Source organism: Rhinopithecus bieti, unplaced genomic scaffold, assembly GCF_001698545.2.
Source record: "Rhinopithecus bieti isolate Rb0 unplaced genomic scaffold, ASM169854v2 scaffold_72501, whole genome shotgun sequence".
NCBI lineage: Eukaryota > Metazoa > Chordata > Mammalia > Primates > Cercopithecidae > Rhinopithecus > Rhinopithecus bieti.
The window spans coordinates 1518531-1543136 of record NW_016827507.1 but is presented as its reverse complement, the minus strand read 5'-3'; the positions used below and the strand labels follow the sequence as shown (position 1 = coordinate 1543136).

Below are 24606 nucleotides of genomic sequence, written 5' to 3'. Positions count from 1 at the left end.
GCAAAAGCAACAAAATTAAACCAATATATGTTAGTATATTTCAAAAAACTTATAGAAGCACATGAACTAAACTACCACTAGAAAGAGTAACTCTAGGTTACTTTAATGCCACATTATATGGGATATGTGAGCCTTCTGCAACACACTTGTGTTACTTTTGAAAGTAGGAAGGAAATAAAGATTTTTCTAAATTGTAATATGTGAAGCTATAAATATCTAAAACTTTACTAAAGTTATGTTTCTATTTCTTTTTATTAAGGTAAAAAATAGGTTTGCTTTAAATAAAATGCTCTGGCTTAAGCCAATTGGTGCTCAGTTCTAAAAGCATGCTACTCTGTAACACACTGGAAGCTCTGCTAGCACACTGAGGGCTGCAATGGAGGGGTAATTCTACCGCTGAATCAAAGAGTCAGTATCTTTTATAAACAAGTTTATAAGCAGATCCAAACGAACAAGCATGCTGATCCTTCCTGCACTCTGTGGAGTTCACTCACTTCCAACCTCTGGCTAAAGTTACAGAACAAAACACTTTACCTGCTTGACTTCATTGGTTGCTCATAAGGTGTCTGCTGAATGGCGTATTCCTGGTAGCCTCTCCGAGGCACCAGGTCTGCCGAAGTGGTCTCAGAATTTGTAGCTCCTGTTTCAGGGGGCCCAGCCTCCACTGGCACAATCTTGGTAGCACCTGAGATTGATGCAAAAGGCATTGCTTATTGAGAGGCATCGAAAGTGGGCAATGACCCCATTGCAGCAGAGCGGATGGTGCTGGGAAGTATATTTCTATACTGTCTGATACCCACGCAAGATAGTTTTCACTCAGCTCACACATTTAAGTTCTTTGGGTGGGGTGGGGGGGTGAGAGTGTGTGCATGTTTTTGAGAAAGTAAGAACAAGTTTTTCAATAATCTGTCTAAATGTCCTCTTGAGATATATTTTCACTTGATCTACTTATGTTAAAAAGTATACATACATATACACACACACATATACATATACATATATATGTTACTTGCAAGCTTTTATATAGGATCACCCATGTCAAACCGCATTAAAGAAAAAGATCCAATTCACCCCTTGTTTCTGGAATTGCAAAGGAATTATTTACACTTTTCACCCTTGCTTAAAGAAGTATCAAAATACTACCACTAATTTTTAGAAAAATTCTAGAAACTTCCTCTAGCAACAATTGAAAATCGGAAATTCTCTTCTGGGTTTCTCATTTTCCAGAATAATACTGTTCTGAAGTGAGCAGGACTGACAAAGTGACTTTCCAGAAAGTTCTTCTAGTCACACAATTTTATATGGTCTGTTCTCTACTGATCACCTTGGTCTGCAGTGATGTATAGAAGGATAATTTATTCAGAGTTTTCATTTTAAACAATGACTTACTCTTAGCATTGAAAATAGGCACTTAAAAGGCTGTAGCCGTCCTTAAAATCCCAAACTTAATTTTTAAATTTTATTTGACAGCAGTCACCTCAGACACATAGGGAAAAATTATTATACTTTGAAACACAATTATCAACTGCTTTTTTTTTTTATTAAGGGTACTATCCTAGAGGAGATCTTTTTTAAAATATAGTGCAACATATCCACCAGTTATTTCATGTAAAAGAATACAGAGATGGAAATTTCTAATATTATAAAATATTTGGTGAACCCCTTCTAAAAATACAAAAAAGATCAGAGGCACCCCGGGATACCACCTTAGGACATTTCCCACTGTCTTGATCTTAAAAGAAAAGAGAAATGAGAATAGAACTCTAACCTTTGAGAGATGGAAATAGTGGGTGTCTCTGTCAGTTTACGTCTTTTCTATGTGTAGAGAGGAAAAAAATACAAAACAGAAGGTGGGCAGAGTTAGCACAGGTTCTGGAGCAGCAGCCTGCATGCGTCTGGCTGAAAGGCCTGGCCTCACATGCAGGACAGCATGGCTGAGAGCAGGAGGGGAAGGCACACACCCAGCAGAAGAGCTGGGTGAGGGGAGGAAGAAAACAAACTGCTCCCGGAACCACTACTCCAGCAGGAGCAGCACGGCGGGCTTGTGGGACCACAGCAGGAGCAGCAGCCCTCACAGTAGCCCTCACAGCTTCTCCTCTATCCATTAACCACAACACCTGGGCAGTAAGCTCATCCTCTCGAATTAGTGGGTGACTAAATGGAGAGCCCCACCAATGCACCAGCTCTGTGTTCTGACTCAGACTGTGACATCAGGCTACCCTTAGCACAGGCTTGCCAAGGGTCTTGCCTTGTCCTTTCCCGCTTGGTGCAGTCACCTGGAATTGCTTCGTGTGCAGTTAAAACCACACTTATGATGGGTTTCTTCGCCCCAGAAAGCTGTCCGGCCTCCTTTCCTGAGATCTTCTGGACTTTCTCTGTTTTCTGTGACCGTGGTCTTTTCGAGGCTTTTTCCCGATCATCTTCCTTACACTTCTTTTCTAGTTCAAGGTCAGACTCGTTACCTAAGGAGCAAATACCAAGATGCATAAGGTATCCTTTTATATCAGTGGCAGAGTTGGAGGGTAAACATTACTCTTTCACGGGATAGTAAAGGAAACACAGCTCTTTGGTCTGCAGTGCCATGCAGACCACGGAATCACTGTAGGGACCACGGTGGTTCTTCACTCCTTCACTCGATTGAGTACATGTTCACTGCTCCCTGCCACAGGCCATCACCTAGGCCCTGGGCACACACTGTTGAGTGAAGCAGACATAGTTTCTTGTCTTGTCTTGTCTTCAGGAGGCTTAGCAGACTTCAGAATCATTAATAAACAACACTGCAGAGAAGATAAGGTCTCCAAGATTTATATTCTAAGAAATAAATCATTCACGTATTCCACTTACACTTATCAGCTACTGTATGGGTGCCAGGCATGGTGGACAAAAAGAATGATAAGGTGCAGACCCTGCTCTCGAGGGCCCCACAGTGCAGGGGGAGAGGCAGACATGCAAACAGCACAGGCAATCCAGGGCAGTCTGCTGCGCACCGAGTGAAATGAACAAGGGTCTGAGATGGTTACAGGAAAGGATGGTAGATTCTCCCCTTTGTGGGGAGGTAAGCCCTCGGTTCACATAAAAAGCAAGCATGTGCAAAGCAATGGTTAGGGAATACAGGCAAGAGGTATGGGGCAAAGGAGTGGGTGTGGTGGAAATGATGTGTTCCAATCTAGGGACAGACGGCAGAGCCAAAGTATAAACCAGTGCCCAAGTATCCTGTGTGGTGAGAACTCCATAAAGAAGCAGGGAAACAGAAATAAAACCAGGGGAGGGCGTCAGAGCTGGGCCCAAGAGGGCCCTGAATGGCCATGAGGAGCCTGGAACCTTCCTTTGGGGAACCAGGGGTGAAACATCAATGTGCATGGAGACCAGTCAGGCCTGGGGAGGGAGAGAAGCTGGAAGGAAAGGAGGCTCAAGTTTCCCACAGAGGAACAGCCTGCTGGGTGGGGAGACAGAGTCACGTCTTCTGACGGCTCACAGCGAGCCTGGAAATCCAGATTTACATGGAATTTTCTGATTTTTCAAGGTTGACTCTAGTCTAAAATTTCTTGAAACAATGGAAGAGAGAAGGGAAACAATGCCTGGGGCCTACCTGCTGCCTCTGGAAGGCCATGGAGAGCCACAGGTGTCCAAGCCTGTGGAAGGGTTGGATTCTATTTGTGCTGCTGCTACAGACAAGTGAAGTCAACAGGTTCAAAAAATGTTGAAATACACTGAAGAGGGAACGTGTCAGCCACAGAAAGAACAACAGCTAATTCTACATGGCTACCCTTGGCATTAGCCTGAGGGGGAAGAAGAGCTTCGATATCCAAGTGAAGAACAAAGAAGCCGTCTCTTGAATGCACACTATTTGAGATTTCTAAGCAAGGAGGGAATAAAGGGAAGGGAGGAAAAGGAGTTTTCTCTTTCTTAGAAATAGAGCCACAAAACCTGAAATAACCTGCCCAAAATTCACTTCCTCAGAACATATGACAAATGCACAGGGAACAAGTTCTCAGCCATTAGCGTGGAAGCGGATGAAGGGAGGCAGGGTGCACGAGCACAAGGTGGGGGTCCAGAAGGTGCTGCAAGGTTGGGTTATAGGGAGGTGAGATGGGAACCATGCAGCAATACGGCAGAAATAGAAGAAACCAAAGGGAGACAGCCAGAGGCCATTCAGTCCATCTGTTTCCAGTGATTCAACTCTGCCTAAAGCCAGTTCCCCAAGTAAATGTACCAAGGAATGCCTGAAGGGAAAAGATAAAATTGAGAAGTATTCTTTCTTAAGGGAGACAGGCTGGTTAAAGGAAAGCTCACTCAAGAAGAGGGAAGAAAAAACTTGGCTAACGGCAGATTGGTCAAAACAAACATTCTAATTTTCTATGTTCTATGAAGTTTTTTTTTTTTTGGTGTTTGTCCCATAATCCAGGTGCTTGGACCATTTTTAGACCTAGTGAAACAGTTTTATAGAAGTTCTTCCATTCACTGGAAAAGGTCCTTAATCATATAACTAGTATCAGCACTAAATATGGTAACATGGAGCTAAAAAGAATGAATAGATGAGATCATGAATCAGACAGAACTGTATCACTCTCCACGGCTAAAGGGAAAAAGTCAAGACCATCAGACAAGTCCCTCCGGTGAAGAGCAGGGTGACCCCTATAAAGCCAGAGAATGAGGAAAACAAGTGATCTCAAAGTCACTGGCAGTGCCTACATTTTGTAGGCTTGATTTGCATCACGGCTAACAGCAGGTTTTGTTTTATTTTACTTTTTAGTGCCTATAATAAAAACATTTCAAAAGGTCTGCAAATTGCCTGAGTCACAGAAGTTCTTTTTGTGGCCTACATACTGGGTGATACACATGCATAAATAACTATAGCAGAATATATTGGACGCTATAAAAAGGTAGAAACAACATATTACAGAATTTTTTGCTTTTAAAATGATGCTTTGCTTTATACCGGAATTCACCATGGGATACAATTCAATATGTGGGTGATATGCTAGGAATAGATTTGTTCACATTAAAAAAAAAAAAAAAAAAAAAAAGATCTGAGAATTAGAGCTTGCCAGAAGCTAAACCCAGGTTAACAGCATGAATCAACAAAAACCAAATGACATTCACCTACACCAATAAGAAGGAGCTGAAGAGATCACTACGCTGCACCGGACAAACTGCGTCTGGATAAACTGCGTCTGGACTCTGCTTTAGGCATCGTATGTTAGGAATGCACTGCAGAACTGGGTGGCTGGACGTGGGTGAAGGTCTGGCACCATGCCATTTTAAAAGCCAATGGAGACCTGAGCTGGCCTTGGTGAAAAAGAAAAGACTGCACAAGAATCTCATCTGTCCCCTCACCATTCCTACAGCTCCAATTTGAGTTTCCTTCCCCATGGCTGCTTTGGGATGTGCATCGTTGGTATCCACCCTATCCGTTTCCAATACCTGTCCCTCCTGGAGCACGATGCCACTTCCCACTCCAGGAACTCGGAATGCTGCTCCATCTGAACAGCTAGGGCCACAGGACCCAAGCCTGGCCAATGGGGTGTGAGGAGAAGGGTCCAGGGACTTTCAGGAGTGGGTTTTCCTTCCTCATGAGGAAAGTACCTCCTCATTGCCAGAACTGAGACAACTACCCAGCAGCTAGGCGAAGCCAAGTGAAAGACCATGATAATGCCTCAGGCATACAGAGAGAGAGGTGAATCCTGGGGCTTTCACTGCACAGAGGTGTCCCTGAACCAGCCCTGGAACCACTGTGCCTGGACTTCTTGTTACATGAGAGAACATTCTCATTATTAAACTCATTTTTATCCAGTGACTCTGCTAACAGTATCTTGACTGACACACTCTCAGAACCATCCTCCTCCACCTAGACCCTAGAGTGAATTGTTTTAAAAGTCCAAATCTAATTCTCACATGCCTGCTTAAAACCCTTCATCGGGCTTCCTTCCCATTTCCTTTAGGAGAAAGTGCTAGGTAAAGTCCTCCAAGAATTGCCACAAATCCTCTCCCACTATCCCTACACCATCAAGGCCATGACTTGCAAGCACACACCCTCACGTACTTATCTCCTACCCCTCTGGGCTCCAACAATGCTGAACCATAAGTTGACCGACACCCAGTGCTGTTTATAGCCCCTGGACCGTGGCACACAGCCATGCATGGCACAGTGTCCTGATCCATACACCCCTGCTTGTCTGAGTGACAAGCCAAAAGGCAGCTCGGATTTCCCCTCCTCTGTGATACTGTGAACCCTTCACCTTCTTACTTCCTCCATTGTCTTTACACACACACAGAGCACTGAACCAACGGTTGGACTTTCCACACTGCTTGCAATTATCTGTTGACATGCCTTATCCATATCGTGACCTCTTGGAGGTTGGGTCCACTTCTTCTTGCAATTTTATGAAGCCTAACATAGGCCTCCAGAGGGCTGGAGCCAGATAGTGAAGAAGACCTGCTCTGTTGTGTTCAAAGGATGAAGCTAGGACCAATGGGTAGAGTCCCCAGTGACAGATCTCAGAGCAGAGAAAGGAACTTCCAACAGTTAGAGCTATCCAAGGAAAGGGTGTTTTTCAGACACATTTCTGAGGAGGGTTTTCCAGGAAGTCACAGATACCATTGGAAATGCTGTGGAAAAGACTCTGAACCAAACGTCTAAATCTCTAAATTCTAAGGCCCTCACATACAAATAGGTGGAATTATTACATAAGGAAGAAGGTAGGAGAAAGGAAGTTGCGGGGAGAAGAGAAGGAGAAAGAGTGAAAAATATGAGAGATAGTAAAAGAAAAACCTGGCAGAGATAAAAAGAGCAGGGAATAGAACACCACTCACTTTCAACCCCACTGGGCCGCACCAACCTTGAGTCCACACTGAGTGCAGGCTCTGGTCCTCCCCTAGGCAAGGGACAGTGGGGCTCTTCTTGTATCCCATGGCCCAAACGTGATCAGTGCTCTGGACACTGTCTAGGCAGACAATTCTGCGAGTCACCATGGCAGCACTTTTTTTTTTTTTTTTTTTTTTTTTTTTTTTAAGCAGAGTCTCACTCGGTCGCCCAGGCTGAGTGCAGTGGCGTGATCTTGGCTCACTGCAACCTCTACCTCCCAAGTTCAAGTGATTCTCATGCCTCGGCCTCCCAAGTAGCTGGGATTACAGGTGTGCACCATCCCATCCAGCTGATTTTTGCATTTTTTTAGTAGAGACGGGTTTCGCCATGTTAGCCAGACTGGTCTCAAACTCCTGACCACAAGTGATCCAACCACCTCAGCCTCCCAAAGTGCTAAGATTACAGGTGTTAGCTACTGTGCCTGGCCCATGGCAACATCTTGAGAGTCAAATTCCCACTACCTACAGTAGGGACCCCACTAACAAGCCCTTGGCATTGCTCCTTCCCTGTCTCACTCTTCTCACACCCATTCCTGGGACTACCCCTCAGCTAAACCACCTGTAGCCAAAGCTGCTTTCAGTGGGAAACCTAAGCTAAGACTCTGTCCACTCAAGACTGCCCCAAATACACACCTCCAAGCCCCCACATCCTTCATCAATTCTCTGTGGCCTCATGCAACATGGATCCACAGTCCACGCAGATTACATTCTATTCTTGAGAGCTTCAGAAGCTTCAACACTAAGCTTTCCAACTGATTCAGGCACCATGGTGCCAGGCACTGCACTGAACGGCCTTGGAAATGGTTCTTGGAGATTATCTTAACTGATCCCTTGAGGCCTGGAGCACTGTGAAAAGAACAGGGCTCCCACAGAAAAAGAACATGCATGCTCGCTCACAGGCAAATGCTAGGTGCATTTAGGGAGTAGCAAATAACTCCAGGTGAAAAAAACATCCAGTATGGTTGGGGGTGGGAGGTGAGGCAGGAGAAGAACCGGCATGGAGACCCAGATGCCACCCAGAGACTCTGGCCTACAAAAGCAGGTGCTTCATGGAAAGAAATAACAGGTTCTCCATTGCACTCCTGTACGCGCCATGCTCCTCACAGCCCTGAACCCAGCTCTCTCACAGCCGCATGACTGTGTGTTTCTCATGCCCAGCATTAGGTCTGGTGTATAGTATGTGCTCAACACTTCTTTGTGGAAAGCAAGGAGGGTAGCTTTTACAGGGTAAAAGAGAAAGACATATTAACAACAGCCTTGTTAGTAATTTTCTGCCCCCTCCCTTTAGGACACCAAAGTCCTCGCTCCCATTTGACCTGGTTGTTCACCAATTTCCCTATATCTTCACTTGACTCACCTTTGTACTTTTCAAAGTTGCCTTTTTTCCACTGAAATGCCTTGAGGACCCGACCTAGAAGTCATGCTGATGACGCTTTTCTGAGGGTTTGTCATTTCCCATCTTCAGCTCACATGTATCATGGCCTTTCAATAGATGTTTTTCAATAGTCTCCTGCTTCCTCTGAATTAGGGACTTTTTCAACTTTTCTACTCTTTCCTGCCTATGTTCCCCTCCAGTTTCCTCTCCTTTTAAAAATTCCATAGCTGTCGATGGGTTTTGCTTCTCCCTCTTGCGCATGGCTGCTGCATTCAGTCATGCTGTGAGCTTGCTACAAACCAGCTGGCCTGAGCAACATAGGGGCCGGTTAACGGAACTACTGCAGAGAGGCAGTGGGCATGCAGCACTCTGGAGTCAGAGAGGCTGGGGTAAGACACAACTTAACCACTTGCAGTGGAACTGTGGACAATTGATGAATCTCCCTAAAATCACTCATAAAATATAAAATATAAATAAGGACCTCAAAAGATTGCTATAAGAAGGAAGAACACAATTACTGGGAAAACCCCATGTTCACCCTCTCTGCCTTCTGAAAACATATCTGGGACACCACCCCAAAGACTCTCTCAACCACACACCACAGCCACTCTCACTCCCGTCTTGGTAGCCACCCTGATGGGCACCAAATTTAGAAATCCTAAGAACCAGATGAAATTAAGTTAGTAGTCAGAGGCAATCTTGGGGACAGCTTCCCACCTCTGCTCTCAGCATCTGGTGGTTCTAGACGGCCACAAGAGTGTCCCATGTACCCACACATCTGGAGCAGGGGCCATGGTTCTGCACAGTGACGCAAGAAAACCCCTACCTCCACATTCTCCCAATGAACAAAGCCCTGCTCCTATGTTGGAAGTGCTTCAGTTCGTTCAATCCAAAATATCTTGGTTTAGATTCAGCTTTGTTTTTAAGATTTTTACCATCTCTACCATGCAAATTAAAGAAATATACAACATAATGTCCCAGCTAATATTAATAACAACAATTAAGATTAGAAATTTCTTGGACAATGACATGGCAACACACTAAGAACCACAACAGAAAGTCTGGGTTCTAATGTAGACTCGGTGACCCCAAGCCTTTAGGGTCAGATGGGATGGTGGCGGGTCATTCTGTACAATTTCCAATCATCAGGCAGTTATCACCCAACCATCTCAAAGGAATGCCATCTACACTACCTGTGAACCACTCTGGGAACAGAGACTTCACCACTACAAAACAGACAGTTTGTATGGTGACCTACCTGCTTAGAAATAAGCTGCGCTGCCCAACCCGCGTTGCACATGCACAAGAGCCCTCTGAGCTGCCGTAAACCATGGGCTTGATTCACTAAATTGCAGATAGTCTCAACCATGGTTACTGACATGGTTTCACTGTGTCCCCACCCAAAACTCAACTTGAATTGTATCTCCCAGAATTCCCATGAATTGTGGGAGGGCCCGGGGGAGGTACCTGAATCATGGGGCCTGGTCTTTCCTGTACTATTCTCATGATAGTGCATAAGTCTCATGAGATTTGATGGGTTTATCAGGGGTTTCCGCTTTTGTTTCTTCCTCATTTTTCTCTTGCCACCACCATGTAAGAAGTGCCTTTCACCTCCCGCCATGATTCTGAGGCCTCCCCAGCCATGTGGAATTGTAAGTCCAATTAAACCTCTTTTTCTTCCTAGTCTTGGGTATGTCTTTATCAGCAGTGTGAAAACAGACTAATACAGTTACCATGAGCAAATTCATTGCTATGAGTTTTCAGGAAACACGAACAGAGAAGGACACTTTGCGACACCTATATTCCTGCTCCAGAGCCACTCGTCATCTTGTGCAATCATGGCAACAGAAGAGAGGTGCAGGACTGGGCGAGTCTGAGTGTCTGCCGGCTTCCTACCCCAGGCTGTCCTGGTATGTGTGGTGTTTGCTGCAGAATGAGGCAGGGAGTCACACCCCTGGTTTCCAGTCTCTGTGCATTTTTATTTGCAAAAGAGTCACTGGTTGTGACTAGGGAGGGCCAAGTCAACTTCAGGTCTGATTTCAAGTCTGCCTCTTCAGTTTCTATGCCTGCTTGTTGGTTACCCTCTCCTCAATTTGGTTAAATATTCATACTAATTGTGTCTCATCTGAAAACAGAATTTCTATCTCCAATACAAAGTTCAACAAATATCCCCTACTACTAAACAAAATATTCTCTTTATGAGATGATTTTCCTTTCTCACTTTCCTATTTTCAAATTTTCTTAAGTGTCCATATTCAAACAAAATATCATTTCTGCACAAAATATATAAATATTTACTTGGAAATTATATACACACTACAGCATTTATTTGTTCTTTACTAGCCACAGTTCGTTCAGCAGACACTTAGGCAGTGGTCAGCACTGTTCTAGCATCTGTAATACCTTAGTGTACAAAACAGAGAGAGAGCCCTCCCCTCTGCAGTTTACATGCTAGTGAGGAAAGAGACCATTAGTTTAAAACATAATAAATAACTAAACTACACAATGTTAGAAGGTAATCATTCACCTGAGTCTGGTAGAGTGCAGGCCTTTGGGAAGTAGGAAAAGTTTGTGTTGTTAAATACAGATGCTCCTCAATTTACGATGAGTTACATTCCAACAAACCCATGCAAAGTCAAAAATATCATTACGTCAAAAATGCACTTAAAACACCTAACCTGCCAAATATCATAGCTTAGCCTATCCTACCTTAAATGTGCTCAGAACACTTACATTAGCCTACAGTTGGGCAAAATCATTTCACACAAACCCTATTTTATAATAATAAAAATATGAATTTCATAGTAATAATAGAAATAAAAATAAAAGATCAAAATTTCTAATTCAGAGTCCAGTTTCTACTAAATGCATGTCACTTTCACACCATAGTAAAGTTGAAACACCGTAAGTCAAACCATTGCAGTTGCAGACCACCAGCAACTGTGGTCTAGTGCTCTAAGCTCTGATCTAACAAACACATCTCACACAAACAGTCCCTACTGATGAGGAGAGTTATTGTAAGTGGCTTGTCTATTATTTGTTTACTTGTTTCTTGCTTGTCTCCCCTAGGTGGATGTGAGTTCAGTAAGGTCTGGCAGGATTTAGCCTATTTCACTGGAAGTCTTCCACCGTGCCCAAAACATCATAGATACTCAGTAAAGTGGGGAAAGAGAGGAGGGGTCTCCAACCTCACAAAGTGGGACAGTCATCCAGTCATTAAACAAATAGCAAGGGAAGGCCTCCTGCAGCCACTCAGGATGCTGCACTTGCCGCAGTCTCCCTCAGTCTCCACCATCCTGGTGAGGCAGGACTGCTCCCAAGCCCCTTATAAAGATAAGGAGTCTGAAGCCCAGTGAGGAGAAGAGGGGACTGAGCCTGGACACTGTCTCCATGAGTGGCACACCCAGCATCACATGGAAGTCCAGCAGACTGCAAGGTGAGTGCTTCCCACTACCCCTCCTGCCTCTGATGCTCTGCAGGAGCAGAAGTTTAGACAGAATGCAGAGAGGAACCAGCTGAACAGCTGGCTTCACAATGAGATGAGGTGACGGTCAAATGGCAGAGTGCAATACTGTTTACGGTGGTGGAGAGAACAGAGGGGCCTGGCTGGTGGACCTATAAGTGGTTTCCATGAACAGCATTTTTGCTTTCACCACAGGCAGAGGTGTGAAAGGGTTGCAGGCAGCTCAGGCACCACAGCATCCAAACACCATTCCTTTCCTCCTCGCCCACCTCTCTGACCGGGGGCTTGGGCCCAGCTGTGCTGAAGGCTGAGGTAGACAAAGTAAGGCTGGCATTTGCTCTGTGCACCCTCAGCCAAGTGCCCACACACAGCAAGAGACCACTTGCTCCTAATCACTCCATGTACATGAACGGCCCCACTCCAGCCGGAGAAGGCACGCTATACGGTCAAGGGCACAGCTGGCTCCTGGGTACAACAGACTGTTTCTCTGGCCTGGCATCCAGGCCCAGGCATTTCAAGTCCCCTATTGGCTTGTCAGTGGTATGCCCAGCGCTTCCAGATCTGCAGTGATTCTCTGTGCTATGAAGAGGCAATTCTTGGGGATTGAAGAAAGCCAGAGTTCTGTTCAACAAATAAAAGTCTACCTCCCTTGCACTGAGATACACTGAGCCTTCTGGCAATAAACACGGCTGCTAAAAGTCACTCTTCTGAGATGGCAGGATACAGCGCAGGGTCAAAGACCCCCAGCTGAAATCCACGCCCCCTGGCTGATGCTGATGGGCAATTTTGGGTAATTTACTAACCCTTGTTTCAGAGAAAACCCAGTTGAGTCCCTGGGCCTAGGCAGGATGCTTGACAAAGAAGAGCTGGCAAGCAGATGCCTTTTAATAAACACATCCTAACGTGGAAAATAAGGACACTGAAGGGAGCCCCGGGGGTTGCAGGGCTGGCTGGGGTGACCCAGGTCAAACTCCAAGTCCTCTAGATGCCATTCTCAAAATGAACCCTCTTCAAATATCCTGCTTCTTCATGTACACGTGCTAATTACACAGCTAATTCTAAGACAGTATTGTGTTTTCATTGTATTAAATGTTTAAAAATATCTTCACTGAGCTCTAGAAAAGACTCTTTAGCCAAGAGAAAACAGAACGTAATTTTAGTGAGATCAATAGCTGAAATCTGTCAGAGATGCTTAAGAGGAAGAGCAGACTAGATGACATCGAACCCCAGTGAGCTCTTTATGGCCCTACCCTGGGCAAGCCAGATCACAGGAAGGGAGACCAGCAATAACTCCATCAGCAACAGTGGGTTTAAACAGAAATTTCTAACAGTAGTCTATGCCCATCTGGTACTTTCCCTTTAGTCAATATCACAGAAGGGTGATCAACTGTACTATTAATGCTATAACAATACCTTATCTTCTGAGTGGCACATGACAGTCTGCAAAGTACTTTCATGAACATCAACTAGCACCTGTAACTCTGCTATTATGTACTCGGTGTGTGTTTTTAACTGGTCTTTTTATGGTTCACTTTTTTTCCAAGGCTTATAAATGCGCTCTTCCAGAAAACAAGGGCCTTAGCTGAAGTCCCCTTGTTCATCTAGTTTTACATCATGCAGCATCACTGTCTGAATTCAGTTGTGATTGTCAGCACACCAGGATGGTAGTTTTCAAATTTTTTTAACTGGCAGGACCTTTTTCCTGCTCTTCAGGCAATTTCAACATAAATAATCTATAAAAGGTACAATCTCTCAGATTAAAGTGGATGGGCTCCCTGCTAGCCTCCCACACCTGTCCTCAGTATCCCTCCAGCCCCAGCCACTAAGCATCTCTGAGGAGCCCTGGAAACAGCATTAAAACCACTGAATTAAGAGGTACAGTATACTACGTGAAATACGGCTTTAACAAAAAGTCACTGTTTTGAGAACGCATGGTGAAAAACACAAGATTTGGAGTTAAAGGCATCTCAGCTAAGATCCAGGCTCTGCCTTTCAGCTGGATGAATTTGGGACACTCTAAACTTATCCGCATCTGCAGAATGAGTCACTGTAAGGTTCACATGAGGGAACAGACGCAGAACCTTCTCACATGGTGAGCACACACAGTAGGCCTTCAGGAAACACTGGCTGCACACCAGTCTGTCGACTTCACGCCCAAAAATATACATGAAAGTCCGACTCAGGCCTGAGGCTGGGATGATGACTTCTTCCTGGCTTCTTCCGGTTTGCATTAATCATGAGCTGCGGCCAAGCCCCTTTTCTCCCCCTACCACCTAGCTTTGTGCGTTTTCCCCAGGTGCTGATGTTCTAAGAACTGTAACTTTTACTGTGCAGCGCTGCTCTTCAACCCTAGCACATTAACATACTTCTTTATATTTCATTTCCTTTGGAAAAGACAACATTTGAAAAAGCGATGACACCACACGACGTGGAATGCAAACCTTAAAGAGGGAAGCAGATGTTGGCAAATGGTGTGCATGCCCCGCGGGGCTGAAGCCCTTTCTACCACAACAGGGTCTAGCGCCCCTGCATGGAGTGAGAGGCTCTGATGTAAACTGGAGGGGGCCATTACTTAAGGAACAGAGACCCGAGTGTGTCCCTTTTAAGGGCAGATAATAAGCAAGCATCCAGAGTCCCCTGAAGTTCTGGAGGGGTCCCACTTGCCCTTCCAGGTCGCCCCTTCCCCTTCTCCACCCAGCTCCCAAGGCTGACCAGTAAGGACCACACAATGGGCCCTACTGCTCTCTGGCTTCCAACTGGGTTTGACCAGTGAAGGCACCAGCAGGAGATGAAAGGGAGGGGAGAAAGTCGGGGGTGGGTGTTTATTCTCCAGGCTCCCTCCCTGCCAGGTTATCACAAGCTGACCTCATCCTCTACCAAAGGCCGCAGCTCTCTCCCTCGGTGTCCTGATGACTTCTCTCCCCTCTTGCGTGTTTACCCTGCTGTTCCCAGCTGCCCTCAGTCCTGCAGGTACACCATGACTTGATGCTGTAGCTAGACCTGAACATACCTTTACAAAGGGTCTCTTCCTTAGCTTCTCAGGTCACCCATTTGAGTGTGCCACCTGCCTCCTGCTGGCATCCTGGTGGCTCCCCCAGGCCATCCTCTTAGTCATCTCTGGATGACTCCTCTCTCCATTCCCATTTTCATTCCCTCCCACTACAAGCATCTCCCACTGACCCCCTTCCACTGACACTGCTCCTGATCAAGTCAGCAACGAGGCACACCCCAATCAATGCAGTCTTCACCCCAGCTTCCTCTCACTGAACTCCCTGCATCACTCACCATCCTCAACCCATCCTCTTCCTCGTTCAAGGAAGCCTTCCCTGCTCTCCGTCCCTGGACACTCCCCTGCGGGGGCCTCAGGAGGCTGCCCTTGGTGCTTTGTCCTCCAGCTTCCACCCAGTCTCTACTCATGCCCCTCCTCATGAGGCGTGTGTAAAGGACCCCATGCTACACTCCGTGCAGGGCGGCATGCCCTCTTGGATATCCCCCAGTCCCCAGATCAATGTGTGGCCACAACTTACTCACCCTCTTTCCTCCAGATTTGCATCTGCTCTGGGCTCTCGAGGTGGGCGGGGATGCCACCATTCACCCTGGCCCCCAGCCAAAATCAAGGCAGATCCCCCTGCGAACTCTGCCAGGTCCTGTCAACTGCACTTCCTCGACATCTCCACAATACGTCCCCTTATTTCAACTCCCACTGCTGGATTCAGATGCCACAGAATGCTCCCCAGGATCACTGCATCAGCCTCCTCTGTGTGGCCAGTGGCTCCTCTGTGCCTGAGCAAATGCTATTTCCTCTTGCAGGGGTGGTACTCCCCTCCTCTCCTCCCCTCTTCTCCCTGCCCTCCTCTACCCCAGCCCCACTCCTCAGAGCTCGACGTCTATGTGGCCTTCAACTCTCTGCCCCAGCGAGCCACCAGAGAGCACCCACTCCACCTGCTCTCCAGGCTGCTACAGAATCCCCTTCCACGAGCTCCCCCAAAACCCTGTGAAGCCCCTACTAGCTGTTCCCCACACTTACCCCAGAGTGTCATAATCATTTCTGCCCAGCCCACTACAGCCTGGGAAACTACTGCACAGACCTCCGTTCATGTGACATCCTGTAGTCAGCAACCACCCCATGCCCGCTACACAAACAGTAGGCGCTCCATGCCTCTGATGCATTCCTGAATCACCCACAGGGGGGCTCAAAAAGTTCCCATTCTTCTCAGCCCCTAACATGCAGGCACATGTGCATGTGCGCACACACACACACCCCCTTAACTCTGATGAGTTTCCAACACCTTACCAAGAAAAACAAAGCCCATTTGATACAAAATCTCTCAAGTAAGTTCCTTTTACCTCAAAATCTTCCTGTTCTTTGTTTACCATCCCACCTCTTCTAGAAGTGTTTCTTTAGGAGGGATCCTGTGGCCGGGCACGGTGGCTCACACCTGTAATCCCAGCACTTTGGGAGGCCAAGGTGAGCAGATCACCTGAGGTCAGGAGTCTGAGACCAGCCTGGCTAACATGATGAAACCTGGTTTCTACCAAAAATAGAAAAAATTAGCCAGGCATGGTGGCACACACCTGTATTCCCAGCTACTCGGGAAGCTGAGGCAGGAGAATCGCTTGAACCCAGGAGGTGGAGGTTGCAATGAGCCGAAGTCACACCATTGCATTCCAGCTTGGCCAATAAGAGCGAAACTCCGTCTCAAAAGAAAAGGAGGGGTCCTGCTTTGTTTTCCAGCCCTACACTCTTAGTGCAGGATTTGTGTCTGCGTTTCTTACCCTTGAATTCCCCACAGAACAGAGTATCTCACATGTAGCTCGTAATTCAAAGTATGTTGAATTGGAAGCAGGCAACTAAAGAGTTGAATGCAAATGCAATCACACATTTGTAGAAATTAGTTCATATGCATTCATTTATAATTAACACTGCACTAATATTCTAAAGTACCTATTCTAAATTGCCCAAGAACTAATTAAATCTCAGAATGCCCCGGAGAGTAAAGTGTTATCAGTTACATTAATAAAAAGCCCAGAACAGCTGTCAGAACAGCAGACTGATAAGGGATTATATTCTGGGACTCTGCCACCAATTCACTCCACCCTGCTAATAAAGCAGTTTAAAGCACTTATTACACCCACACTGATTGGAACCTGCTGAATACGCACTGCTCTTCCTCGCCCTCTTCCCTTAGGCTTTCTTGCATCCTCCTATCTCTCACTGGTCACCCATGGCGGTCTTACATACTAACTGCAGTGATCATCCCAGACCTCCTCAAATGTGCCCAAATTCCCCTATCTGCAGGCTTTGTATGAACCATCATGAGAGAAATGCCTATTCCATCTCCTTCTCCACCTTCTCCCCCAGTCCCAAGTCATCCTCAGAGATGGAGTTCAGAGCCACCTCCTCCTTCAGGAAGCCTTCCACGACATGCTCCAGCAGACACGTGGTCCTGCCCTGCTCCCTCTGCAGGTGGTTCACCTCACCATATTTGGTTGTCTATTTACATCACTGTCCTCCTCCCCAGACACTCAGCTGCTCAAGGGAATAGACTTGTCTTACTCAACTTCAATCCCCAAAGTCTGACTTGGTGCCCAATAATAGCACAAGCTCAGGAAGCAGGAGAAAAAAAGAGAAAAGATTCTGCCTGCTGCAGGAATCTCACTCAGCCCTTGGCTTTAGCCAGTCTCCCTGAGATGGGAAGCCCCAGCCCCAGCAGTATGTCCAGATTTACAGGCTGCTGGGCAAGAGCCATGAGCCACACGTTCCAGTACTTCTCCGGTTTCAGGCGTGGTCACCATGACACCGTTAGAGCAAAGACCCCCTGAGCCATGGGCTGCATCACACTGGATCAATCGCAGAGCCTCCACACTGAGAATCGCTGAACTTCAGACAGCAACTCTACGATGAGGCCACTCCCTTTGCCTCCAGACATCAACCTACCACATAGTCCCTGAGAGCCAGCAGCCCCAGTGTGACCTCCAAGATGCTGAGGAAGCAAGTCTTCCTTTCACCATTCTGCTGGGGTGGGATTCTGTCCCTGCAAAAGACCCTGAGCACCCTTTGGTAACTAAGAGTCACAGTAAGCAGCAATGCGACAGTGGGGACTGCAGTGTCAGTCCTGTTTCTATCTGACATGTCTCTCAGGAACACATAACTGTCACCAGGACTGGAGGTTTGAATTCACATGACTCTGAAGCAAGGGAGTGTGGAGAATCAGAGGACCAGCCAATCAGCAGCAACATCCCTGAAGACTGATGGATCTGCGTGGCAAGAGCTTGAGTTGGGAAGCCCAAGGGTCCTGGACCAGAATCCCTGTTCCAACAGGTACTCTCTAGCTGGGCTTAGGCAACTTCCTTCACCTACCAGAGCCTCAGCTTCTTCATTTAAAAAAAAGAACGGTGCCCTGCCCCGGTGGTCAAATCAGAGCAGAGACACGGTGACCCACACAGCAGCAGAGGCAGATAGATGGTCACACAGAAGAGGAGGCAGCATCACTGGGGAGCCCAGCTGGGGTAGGTGAGCTTCACAATCCCCCTGAGGGAACAGAGAGACCCTCTCATATTGTTTTATACTCAGAAAAGGAAAAAGAAGTGAAACTAAAGGCAGGTAGCCCAGTGCCCAGGAACCAGACCCAAAACCATGCCTGGGCCTGCCTGACCTAAGCCTGGTAGTTAAAATTCAACCCCTGACCTACCAACTAATGTTATCTATAGATTCCAGACATTGTGTGGAAGGACATTGTGAAACCTTCCGTTCTGTTCTGTTTCACTCTGACCACCAGTGCTCGCAGCCCCTGTCACGTACCCCCTGGCTTGTTCAGTCGATCACGACCCTCTCACGTGGGCCCCTTTAGAGTTGTGAGCCCTTAAAAGGGACAGAAGTTGAGCACCTGACGAGCTCGGATTTTAAGACGCTAGCCTGATGATGCTCCCAGCTGATTAAAGCCACTCCCTTCACTATCTCAGTGTCTGAGGGATTTTGTCCATGGCTCACCCTGCTACACCTGCTGAGCCAAGAATCGGGATTCCACGAGTCTCTGGGACGTTCTGGAGGGGATGGCTCAGGGAAGTTGGGAAGTGTGTGAACACAAGCCTGTAAAGCCCAGCAGCCTGATGAACGCTGCAGCTTGTTCATGCAGGCCACCTCTGGCCTGCTGGAGCTCCCCATGGGCTCAAGGCTCTAGGGCCCACACTTTCTTCCTTCTCTAAACAACTCTGATAATGTAGCTTTTATCATTTATCTGAGCTTTTTATCTGAACTACGTAAAGTATGAGAAGCTACTGGAGTAATAAAGGTCATACGCAGGTGCTTTCACCAGGCAGACATTTGCTGGGACTGCCTAAGTTGAGGGATGGTGCATGCCATAAAGAATGAGACAGAATTCATTAGCTGGCTGAGACGATAGAAGGGGCTTTCCAGGAAGAAAGTTCTGCCCGCACAACAGATTCCATGAGACCAGTGGGGGCCAATGGCATACAGAGGCAGTGGCCCAAGAAAAAGCAGTCTCAGGACAGGGTGAGATCCATCCACGCCCAGCAACAGCAGGGGAGGGGAGGCCACGGGAGGCCCACCGGCAGGAAGCAGCGTGACCCCATGTATTTTACACCATTCTGGGAGGGTGGGCTTAAAGGGAGCAGATTCAGAAGGAGAGTGGCCAGTCTAAGGACTGTTGCAAAACTGTCTGCATTAGAGGTGATGACAGTGGACCCGGAGCAATAGGAGGAAGGAAGAAATGTTGGCAGGACTAGGGACTGAGAGATTTGCAGATGAGACAAAAGGAGGAATTCAAGATGACTCCAAAGTTTCCAATTCAAATGGCTGCATTAGACGGCAAACAAGAGGTAACTTCCATACGTAACCCTTAAGTACAGGCGAAAAAACTGATGGCTGAAGCCGAAATGTGAAAAGCAGGAGAGCAGGAAGAAAAAGAACCAAAGCAGCTGCAGATTCAGAAATGCATGGGAGCAAGTATGGATGGCAGCCAGTCAGCCACAACATGTACTTACCCAGGGCCTCGTCTGAGTCACTGGGCCACTCCACAGAGAAATACAAATGCAAGGTATAAAATAATTAACTTTGGGTTTACCACCCATTAGATATTGCATAGTTCTTGTGTCTGCTCTATGAGAATCGGTATTTTCACTCAAAAGATAATCACTGAGCACTTGCTATGTGCCCGGCACTGTTCTGAAAGCTGCAGACAGAGCCAGGAAGTGACACACTCACACAGAACAAGTTACTTGGTCTGTTTGTGCCAAATCTGCCAAGAACTACAGTCTGGACCTGGACTTTGATAAAGAAAAGAGAGATGCGTGCCTATTCTATCCACAGGGAACCAGGCCACGGTGCAAGTGTGGGCTCCTGCCTTCTCAGTTATCAGCTGATAGGGAGACAAACACACAAACCAGCAATTCTAACACAGCGATGCACGTGCACAGCACAATGAGAAGCCCGGATCTGCCGGGAAGCTGAGCACAAGGGAGGGGACTCTGGAGCTAGGCCTGGAAGGGGGAAATAAAGCTGTGACTTGAAGACCAGCAGGAATCACTGGCACAGGACAGGGTTGTGGCATTCCATAGAGAAGGCACAGATGATGGGATGGAGCCCTGCTGGCTCAGGGGGCTTGTGCATGTGCCAGGATCATTGAATGTTAAGCATACGGAGGGAAAAGGGCAAACGGACATTGCAATCAAAAAGAATGACACGTACAAGAGATGGTGAGGGCACAGGACACTGGGGGCTTTCAGAGGTTCACTGCTGATCCGGAGGTGGGCAAAGTGGGAGAGGGTAAGAAGTCAAGGTGCAGAGCGAGTAGCGGCTAGGTCCTAAGTGATACAGCAGGTTCTTAAGGAGCTTAGGCTGTTCCGGAACAGCAGTGGGTGTCATGAAGGGGTGCATTCAGAGTAAAGATAAGATGGGTTCATATGTCATAAAGATGCTTAACGCTAGGGAGACAAGGTGGAAGGTGAAATGCATACAACCAGGGATGCCTAGGAAAATCCACTGAAATTTGGGAATAAAAAAGAAGAATTTCTCTTTACCTTTCTTAACTCATCCTTTTGAAACTTACCATTTATGTGTGTATTATAACACCTACAGCGTATTAATACAGCAGTCTATACGTATCTGAGCCAAAAGGCCTGAGTCCACAACCCTGGTCCATTGCTTACTACGGGGTGACACTGGATAGGATGCTTGCCCCAGTTTCCTCATCCATGAAATGGGAATAAAAACAGTAACTGCCTCATAGGGCTTTTATGAAGAGGAAATGAATTAATATCTGTAAGACACTCAGAAGAGAGGCAGGCCCATAGTAAGAACTCTATAGATGCTTATTCAATTTTAAAAATGCAACTTATTACTAAATAAATACTTAATGGGGATAAATCCCCCAGAATATCTGTAAACCACTGGTGTACACAGAGCATGAATTGGGGTAGACAGGCAGACTGGAATGGTCACAGAGTCCACAGAAAGGATGATGGACCCACGAGGACAACAGCAGGGACGGGGGAAGGACTGAAGAGATATTGAGCAGGTAGTCAGTTGACCACGGTAAGTGTCGGGATGTGACAGGGATGTTTCTGGCTAAATGGTGGGGACCAGTCACCAAGATGAAATAGAGGAGGAACATCAGTTGGGAGCTGGACGAGTTTAGGATTGACCACGCTGCATAACTTAAACTGCTTGGGGGACACCCAAACTGAAACATGGGCAAGGAAGATATTTGTAAGACATGAGAACACAGCTGGTGGTAGAATCAGGTAAATGGATAAGAACCATGCGGCCATCACTAGTGATGGTCATCAAGCATTTCCAGGGCTCCCCTACCCTGCGAACGGGGCAGAACTGCACTTCTTGGGCCCTTGATGTCAGGCGGGGCCATGTGATTCCCTGCTGGCTGATATGGTTTGGATTTGTGTCTCCGCCCAAATCTCATGGTGAATTGGAGGAGGGGCCTGGTGGAAGGTGACTGGATCATGGGGGTGGATTTCCTCCTTACTGTTCTCATGATAGTGAGTGAGTTCTCATGAGATCTGATGGTTTAAAAGTGTGAGGCACTTTCCCCTTCATTCATTCTCTCTCTCCTGCCACCATATGAAGACGGTCCTTGATTTCCCTTCACCTTCTGCCATGATTGTAAGTTTCCTGAGGCCTCCCAGTCATGCCTCCTGTTAAGCCTGCAGAACTGTGAATCAATTAAACCTTTCTTGATAACTTATCCAGTCTCAGGTAGTTCTTTACAGCAGTGTGAAAACAGACTAATACACTGGCAAGTGAACTGTGCAGAGAAGAAATGACAGATGCTCTTCTGAGCCAAGATGAAACCACCTAGCGCTCTCTTCCCTCCTGTACCATGACCTGCTACATTCAAGATGGTGGCTGCTCTCTCCAGCTGGGTCCCTGAGTGAGCAGAGCCCCTGAGCACCTGCAACACCAACAAGAAAGCAAGCACAGGAATATTGAGCCACTGTGACTCAGGGTAGCTCTGCTATCAGGTGTAACCAGGTCTCCCTTTAATCAGGGACAGTGAGATGACAGGCAGAAGAGGGGCCGCTCACAGAGCAGGTAGGCAGGAGCAGTGGCATGAACTGGACCACGCAGAAGCCACACTCACAAGTACGCACAAGACCAAACATGGCTGGAGACCACTGGGCTTCCACTCACTTAGTTAGTACAGAGGAAAAACGGAGGATTTACAGGCAGCAAAAAGAAACAGACATTACCACTATCCATCTTTCCACAGAGAAAAGTGAGATGTTCAGAAACACATTTTCACCTGCAAATTTTCAAACATGACTCACTCCATACCATTTTCAGTCATGGCAGGTATTTATGAAGCCAGCTGTTTTGCTAACACAAATACAGTGGAAGGCAGAGACTTGAAACACTGTAATAAAAAATCACCATGAAGATTACAGATGCATCTTAAGTAAGACCATAAAATGAATGCCTTGTCTTTGATAGGAAGAATTTAATGAGAATAAGAGGAAATGTTCACAACTCTCTTTGCATAAAATGACCCCCAGAAAGAACAAGCTTAGCAAAGTTCAGAAGTCACTTTTATAAATTTGACATATTGATTTCTGTAGGCTGCAAAACATTTTCAAAACACCAGCTGTTCTACATAACTACAGGAAAAGAAATCTCTTTTCCTGGTTTCTTCTGCCATTCAAATGCAGAATAAAATAAATAAATGTTGAAAACATATCAAAAGAGTTATTTTAACTTGCCATGGTTCAGGGTAAGAAAAAGCTTATTTTGTTTTCTTCTAATTGTTTTAACAAGCTATAGAACCAAGGTCAGTTGTTTGAAATGTCACTAGACTGCTCTTGACAGAGCACATATTAAAACAATTACTCGAGATTTTTCCAAATTGTAATATTGTGCTTGGCAAACTAGGGAACACGGTGCAATCACATGAATGCCAGCCACAAGGCAGCTGGGCATAAGGTCATTTCTGCATATTTTAGAGCTTCAACAGTGGCCAGAAAGGGAAAAACGCCCAGAGTGTCTACCTTTCCATTTGGTATTTGTAAAATTAAAGTCAATTTAGGTCATTAAAATCAATGGAATATGAGGCCATTTTCTCTACAGCTATTCCTGGAGGAAGCCAATAATCTGATTAGAAAGGACCCTGTCTGTCTGCCTTTGCTGAAGAGACTGCCTAATTATTACAGAGTAGAAAATAAGCATCAGGAATCCACACAGGGTGCCACTTCCATTGCTTATAAGGTTAGAGTAAAATATGACAGAGACACGCTGTACTGGAGAAAATCTCCATCCATAAGGTAGAAATGAGAGTGGTCTTAAGGCACAGACATGATCAAGCAAACTGGCAATAGGGCAGGAGTCGGGAGATGCGGGCCCCAGCCAGCCCCAAATGAGTCATGTGACTGGATCACCATCACTTCTGCACCTCAAATTCCTCAGTTATAAAATTAGAACTTAGGTCTAAAAGGTGAGTTCTTTAAGCCAACCGCAAAAGGTCACATACTGTGTGAGTCCATTTACACAGTGTTCCCAAAATGACAAAGTCACACAGTGGGAGAACAGGTTGGCAGGTGCCAGGTGAGGGTGGTGATCGAGGGACAGGGTGCATGGCCCTGTGACTACAGAGTGCTTCTGGTTTCTGGCGGTGAGCACAGGCCATACTTGTGAGTGGCAAATTGGCAGCAAGCCACGCGCACTCTAAGGCCAACGTCCTGATTCTGATACCGTGCTAGGGTTGTGTAGGGTGGAGCCACTGGGGGAGACCAGGTGAGGGACACATGGGACTCTTCTGTATTATCTTTGCAGCTTCCTGTGAATTCATAATTATTTCAAAACACAAAGTTGTATTTTTTGAGGGGTTTTTGAGACTGAACCGCCAGATCTGTATTTTCTCCGTGGACCGTATGACTTCAAATATTTTATCTACTGAATTATATGTATTAAAATAATTCCTTTCCCTAGATTTATTGGTCAAATATATACAGTTGACCCTTGGACAACATGGGTTTGAACTGCAAGGGTGAACTTATACTGAAATTTCTTCCATGTCTCCCACCCCTCCAGAAAGACCAACCCCTCCTCTTCCTTCTCAGCCTACTCAACATGAGGAGAAGGAGGATGAAGATCTCTATGATGGTCCACTTCCACTCAATGAAGAGTAAATACATTCTCTCTTCCTTACCACTTTTTTTTTTTTTTTTTTTTTTTTTTTGAGGCGGAGTCTCGCTCTATCTCCCAGGCTGGAGTATAGTGGCCGGATCTCAGCTCACTGCAAGCTCCGCCTCCCGGGTTCATGCCATTCTCCTGCCTCAGCCTCCCGAGTAGCTGGAACTACAGGCATCCGCCACCTCACCCAGCTAGTTTTTTGTATTTTTTAGTAGAGACGGAGTTTCACCGTGTTAGCCATGATGG

The 24606-nt window shown here is 46.4% G+C and overlaps 1 protein-coding gene across 7 annotated transcripts in view; it reads right to left on the bottom strand.

The window, feature by feature from the left end:
• Nucleotides 1-24606, bottom strand: part of ZFAT (zinc finger and AT-hook domain containing) — a 240286-nt gene that overhangs the window by 140685 nt on the left and 74995 nt on the right. For all 7 annotated transcript variants that reach the window (XR_001883776.1, XR_001883775.1, XM_017863814.1 and 4 more), the window contains 2 exons: nucleotides 2277-2462; nucleotides 535-685 (listed from right to left, as the gene is read on the bottom strand). Coding sequence is in view for 5 of the 7 variants with exons in the window: in XM_017863814.1 (XP_017719303.1) it covers nucleotides 535-685; nucleotides 2277-2462 (337 nt within the window). In the remaining 2 variants the exon portion in view is untranslated. The remainder of the gene's footprint in view (nucleotides 1-534; nucleotides 686-2276; nucleotides 2463-24606) is intronic.